Source organism: Labrus mixtus, chromosome 17 (assembly GCF_963584025.1).
Source record: "Labrus mixtus chromosome 17, fLabMix1.1, whole genome shotgun sequence".
NCBI classification, from domain to species: Eukaryota; Metazoa; Chordata; class Actinopteri; order Labriformes; family Labridae; genus Labrus; species Labrus mixtus.
The window spans coordinates 5,926,725-5,933,543 of NC_083628.1; the positions used below are offsets into that span (position 1 = coordinate 5,926,725).

At 40.1% G+C, this 6,819-nt stretch overlaps 1 protein-coding gene across 3 annotated transcripts in view; it reads right to left on the reverse strand.

Moving 5' to 3' along the window:
• Positions 1 to 6,819, reverse strand: part of rgs3a (regulator of G protein signaling 3a) — a 146,607-nt gene that overhangs the window by 97,384 nt on the left and 42,404 nt on the right. For all 3 annotated transcript variants that reach the window (XM_061061278.1, XM_061061277.1, XM_061061276.1), the window contains one exon: positions 4,962 to 5,073. In XM_061061278.1, coding sequence (XP_060917261.1) covers positions 4,962 to 5,073 — 112 coding nt within the window. The remainder of the gene's footprint in view (positions 1 to 4,961; positions 5,074 to 6,819) is intronic.

Below are 6,819 nucleotides of genomic sequence, written 5' to 3' on the forward strand. Positions count from 1 at the left end.
TTTAACCTGTGCATAAGGTCATGTAAGATGTTGCATTAAAAAAAAATCATATATAACATTTTCATTACTAAAGTGGGACAATTCAAGTAAAAAAAGAAAAACCTAAAACCTTGAAAAGCTGCTAATCATATTCATCACATTCAAAGGGGTGCAAAACTGGAATTCGGGAATTTTGTGGCATCACCTCCTTGTAAACACCTCAAGTTGTCGATAAAAGCGCGGAGACGAGAAACAGAAACATGGTAATGTTTCATTTGATTCAGCCGAAGACAAAGTGAAGACAACGTTCTTACTTTGTTGGAAGGTTTTTTATTTGTTATTTTGACCTCATCTCAAAAGTTTAAAAAGCTGAAGGAGACTCTGCTTTGTTTGCCAATAGTTTGAACAAAATACTTTTTACTGCTGTTTGTCTTCTGTGTGAATTTTTATCCCAAAGATTACCAAGGGGCACAAAACCCCAGGGGCGCTGGAAGTCAGCCATCATAGTCATCTTACACAATGTCGTCATACTGTCTGCCACGTATATTCATGTTTCATATACGTATACAGGTGACGAGCCCCAGACATCGATGCGCACTCTATTCACTTCAGGACGCATCAGTCTTTTAGTCTGCAGGGACATTCACACACTGGAACACTGAGGTAGATTGAGACAGATGATCAAATATAGTTTTTGTTTCTTGACCCTCCACTTCTGTGCGTAATGGCTGGCTCATTTATGTGAGATCTCTCTCTCTCTCTCTCTCTCTCTCTCTCTCTCTCTGGTTCTGGAAACAACAATATTAGAATAAGGGCATGTCAGGTTTCCTCAAAGTTTCAGCAAAATAATCACCTTGAAGAATTACTTTTTTGTTTTTGCAGACTGTTGCATCATAATGATGAAGGGCTTTTCCTTTTGGGGACAAATTATTTATAAATAATATAAACTGAAAGATAAGCAAATATTTAAATAATTTACAGAAAACTTACTCCAAACACACACTCTCTCTATATTCTCTCTCTCTCTCTCTCTCTCTCTCTCTCTGAGGTTGTTTGAAAGTTGTTAACATAATAATCAACTAACTCTTTCTAGATATAATCGTGCTGCTTCGTCTGACAGGAAGATAAGAAGACTTTGATTTCTTGGTGTTTAAAACTTCCAAAACAACAATGTTGCAACAATGGAAAAAGCTTGGACCTGCTGCAGATCGTATCACACTGCAGGGACAGTTATAAACAAGTTACAGGCTTCTATAGTAAACAGACAAAAACAAGAAGGTCACTAGTATTGGTGTGCTACACAAACAGTTCATATGAAAAGGGGGTTCACTTAAACTTACATGTTTCTGGAATGTTTTTGGTACCTTATTTTTAACAGACAGTTTTGAAATTAAAAAATATATATGTACAAGAAGCTCGCCCCTCTGAATAGTGACAGCAGCCAATCACTGCAGAGGAATCCAGAGGTCTTTAACTGGTTTCTCTTCCTGCATTTCTCCATGAGGTCTCTAAACTGACGCAGTTATAAGGAGTGGACCAGAAGAGAGACCAGCGCCACCTTGAGGATGGGTTTTGTTACAGGAGGTGTCGCAGTGAGATGTTTGAACAGCAGTTTCTGTGTGCAGGGCTTCATTTTACCAATACTGAAGAAATGTGCTTCATTTCAGAACCAACAGCAGAGGTCACTGTAGGATCTCTTTCTGTCTTCAAAAACCACCAGAGGGTTGTCTTTTAGCCCAGTACATACATCATGGTTTAACAATGTGCATGTTTTTAGTTCAATTTAGAAGATTTAAAAACATTATCTTTAGTTTGAGTGAATGATCAAACACTGTTTAACCTAAATAGATGCTGACATGTTTATTCTAATAAGTATTAAAGGATGTTTTTTTTTGGGGGGGGGGGTCATCAACTATACTATTATACAAAGGAAAGCTTGTTCATTGGCAGATGTTGAGGTACCCTAATGCAAGTATTTTGGCCTTGTTATTTTATTTCTATGTTTATTGTTCAATCACCAAAGATCATTTACATTCTGGGGGTCGCCACTTGATGATCACCGGTGTTTGAGGGTTTTTTCATTTACTGTAATTAAAATGAATTTGAACTCATCTGAAGAGTAATCATTTTTCTACCTTAAATGTTTAAAGGCTTTATCTCTCTGCTTTATTTTTAGTCACATTTATAACTGTACATTTAACCGGTGACGCTGCCAAGATTGACAGATGTTAATAACCGCGCTCACAGTTTCCCACGCTCCTTCATCTAGTATCGGGGTGACAGAAAGACAGGAAAGCCCCTGTATTGAACTTGTACTGTCATTACACCCACACGCACACACACACACACACGCACACACACACACACACACACACACACACACACACACACACACACACACACACACACACACACACACACACACGCACACTGGTCAAACACACCCTTGCTGAAACAAACACAATCCCCCGGCGCCTCTTTCCTGAGTGACGCTGCCGAAGCGAAATAACAATGACAGGCTGCAGGGTGGAGGTGTGTGTGTGTGTGTGTGTGTGTGTGTGTGTGTGTGTGTGTGTGTGTGTGTGTGTGTGTGTGTGTGTGTGTGGTTGTGTGGTTGTGTGTGTGTGTGTGTGTGTGTTAGAATGGAACACACACTCATGAGACACACAAACCCTACTGAATCCCCACCCTGGTGATCTCCTGATTGTTTGGGTGAAGGGTGGAGGTTGGAAGTGGCTCAGAGGAAAGCAGAGAGAGATGGTGGGGAAGAGCTCAGGCCACCCTGAATGACATGTTCTCTATTTTTAATCGAGAAAGTCTTATTTTGGTGTGTTTACGTATGTCTTTCTGAACACAATTCATCCACTTGTTAGCCTTAGATACAAAGTTTTTTTGTAACTTCAGCTTTAGATTTTAGGTTTATAACCCAGAATGTCTTTATGATCTGAAATGCAAGATCACATTCACAATGACAATGAAAGGTAACTGCTCCACCTGCTGCACTTATTTCCAGCATTACAGGTAAAATGGACTTGAGCTTGAGTAGCTCTTTCCTAGTCTTCTGACTACTCAAAGGGCTTTTCCACCTCAAGTCACACCTTCACATTCACACCCTGATGGCAGAGGTTTCTATGTAGTGAGACCATCAGAAGTAACTAATCACATTCATGCACATTCATACGCAGCAGATAAAGCAGCGGGAGCAACTTGGGGTTAAGTGTCTTGCCCAAGGACGGATTGGACATGTGGCTGCAGGAGATGGGGATCGAACCAACAACCTTCTGGTTGAGAGGCGACTCTCCAACTCTACCAACTGAGCCAGAGCGGCCCCAGTAACATTATCTTCCTGAAGCAAACACTCTGATACTAACGAGTCTTTGTTGGGAATCAAAGCAGATTCATGATAAGAATATATTCAAAGTCTAACTTAAAACAAAACAACAAACAATTAAAACGGGAAGTAAGCCATCAACTATTTATTAAAGAAGACCAAAATTCAACTTCATTTTATATATATTTCCATTAGAAAGCTAATCTGATTCCAAACAAGTGCAAAAATGAGCATAGTTTTCCCACAGCACAGTGCTCTGCTCTTGGATTTTCCCCTTTAGGAAAATGATATCGGACTGTGGCATGTTTATCTCCTGCAATTGTGCAGCCCGAGTGAAAGGCTGCGTGTCATTGAGGCTACACTGACACCTTTAGGAGGGCTATATCCATAAACTAAGCAGCATTAGCATTAGTCAAGTCATCAACATGCCGAGTCAAAGCTATTAGCAGCTAAAATGATCATTTGTTGCCCCTGACTGAACACCTTAATATCTAATCATTAATCTCAGAGCCACACTTGTCTCTCCCTCAACACTCACACTGTGCGATTAAAGTCATTATTCTGCAGGACTGAGCATGCAATCTCCTCTCAACAACATCCTTTTAAGTGTTATCCTGCTTAATCAATCCCATAATCCCCGACACCATAACCCTGCAGTTAAGTCCCGTTTATTGACTCAGCTTTTGACACGCATGCACCACACATTTAGGACGATACACCACTTGTTTTTGTGGTATATTTTCCGCTCGGCATAGCAGCCACCTGATCCGACAGCTAACATGACAGCCAGCTAGAGGCGGGAGTCGTGTGTTACTGTTTTCTACCCGTGCACTTATCAACTTTCAGCAGACTAAGTGAACCCCCCCCCCTCCCCGCCCCCCCCCCCCCCCCCCCCCCCCCCCCCTCCTGGCTCTCTCACAAACATGACTCCAAACTTTGTCCCCGTCTCCTCCCACCTCTCTAAACACAGATATTTACAGTCAGTCAGATTTTGTTTTAAACCGCCTGAAGGCTCTGCGCTGCACTGTTGGCCAGACTATTCTCTCCCTCGTGCTCGAGGATGTGGTTGTTTACAAGAAGGTGAAATGAAAAGACAAAGCAACAGGAACTTTGGCACCCTTTCTCCAAATTTCCTGTGGTTCAACTCGACTGACTTACTGAAAATATCCCTGTCATATAAGTTATGAATGTTTATTTCCAGCCGGACAATTTCTGTGCTTAATTGTTTTATTTCCCTTATTATTCAGTGTGGAATTGTAAAAGCTCAAACATTTGTTTGTAGAGTAAAAATACAGATTAGATTGTTTGGGCATTTGTTTACATATTTACTGAAGCCCTAAGCAGACATATAAACATACTTTATATTTAAGTTGTTTTTCCATCATAATGAGGAGGGCTGGGAATCTTTGGGTGTCTCACGATTCGATTTTGATTCTTGGGGTCAGGATTTGAGTCAGAATCTATTTTCTGACTGGCCTTACAAATTTGAGTTTTTGGTCGACGTTTTGTTCTTTTGGGGAATCTGGCGATGTAGTAGCATCATTTTTACTTAATTACAAATATGCCAAACGTCTTATCAACAAAGATTGTGAATTAAAATAGAGCTTTTATTGCACGCAGTTCGCTGAAAGGTGAGTGAATGAATACATACCATCCTGGAGCCTCAGCTGTCGCAGGTACAGGGGACTTTGAAGGACGTTACACCTGCCAGGCTCATCTTCTCTGGTCACCAGCATCAGGTCACTGTACACAAATACTGTTACCTAAAGGACCAAAGGGGCAAAATGGAAAAGGAAGATGGATAAGAGAGGGGTGGGAAGTTTGTTAAGATAAAAAAAAAAAGAAGTGAAGGAGGGGTTTGAAGGAGGGTAACAAGGGAGAGAGAAAAAGACAATATTTAGTTCCATATTCAATTCTCAAATCTCACAAACGAGATGTACATACATCACCTTAAACTCTAAGAGTATAACCCCCTTTCCACAAAGACTGTATAAAACATGGACACAGTCTCAGTGAGCTCACCCACTGGTTTGTGAAAAGGTGTTTTGAAGCCAAGCGATGGTGGTCATCGTATTGGAAATGCTATCTGCACCTAACCTAACAGACAACAAGATGGAACTGAGGCAGGCCTTAAACCAGTTACTAGACCCTCATCTGTCAGTCAACTCAACCACCCCCCAAATTCTGCAAATGTATAAATAACCAAATTTTAGCATTCTTAATATTAACACGAGCTGTAGAGACTAAAACCGTTTTTTCCCCATCAGGCTGCAAACATGTTTATTTCTACTGTTGAAATTGGCATTTTAACATGAGACCTAATGGGGATTCTTTGGCTACTGTAGCCAGCCTCAAGTGGACACTCAAGGAACTGCAAGTTTTTTGCACTTGTGCATTGGATTCATTTTGTCCTGTAGGTTGCTGCACGGTTGAGAACATGGAGCAATGTTTATTATTATTTATTTATTATCAATAATAAAGTGTATCTAATATCTTTATGTCTCATTGGCTTCATTTATCATCCCAGGAGGTTGCCGCTTGGTTTCCCCTCCACCTCCGTCCTAGCACAGTAAATGCACTGAACACATTCACAATAATGAAAACGTACATGTAACCACATCTTACCTTTTAGCTTAATGAATTTTAACACTTTGTTAACATGCGTGGACTATTCACCTTTACTTTAAATTCTCTCTTTGTTCATTTACATTCACAGTTTGTTTCATGTTAGTTTCAAATTGGATTAAATTTAGATGATGTGTAATGGCCCAATGTCTCCAGGAAGTAATACGTCTGCCATGCTACTAGCTTAAGGCATCTCAATTACTTTTGAACTACATTAGTGTCAAACAGCATATAAGAATATTATAATAGCCTGCTGTTTATTTGTATAGCAACAATATCCAGTCCATTATTTCTGTTTATCTATGGGACAGAGCCGCTTTCACTAAAGAGGACTCATTTTGCTTCCCAAGAAGTGTGAAAATACTCTTTTTCTCATCATTTATAATGTGACAAAAACATTTATTTAATACATCTTTAAGTATCCCTTTCACTGCTGGAAAAAAACAGATTGCTGATTATTTATTGCTCACATGTAACGATAACTAAATGTTGGGTATAAGAGGCAGCACTTCAGCCTGAAGCCTACAGTATAATATGCAAACTCCCAAACGTGTCTCAGAAATATTTCAGAGATTTCAGCCTCATTTGGATTTGAAACAGTTGTGCAGATTGCTGTGACAGCCCTCGACTGGCTTCATGCTTGTGCCGTGGTAAAGGGACTAAAGTCGTGCCAGTCGGGCATTCGAGTGAATACATTAAAAAAAAAAAAAAAAAAATGCAGAGGAAAAAGTAGATTGTATAAAAATAGCCTAAATGTAAGTGTGGAAGTTCATGATGTGAGTTTGTGCTTTCATGCAACATAACAGGCACTCGGTCTAATTCATGTAGATGGGCAATGTGTCAAGACAATGCTTTTACTTTAGTGGCTTCCTCTGAGGGGTGAG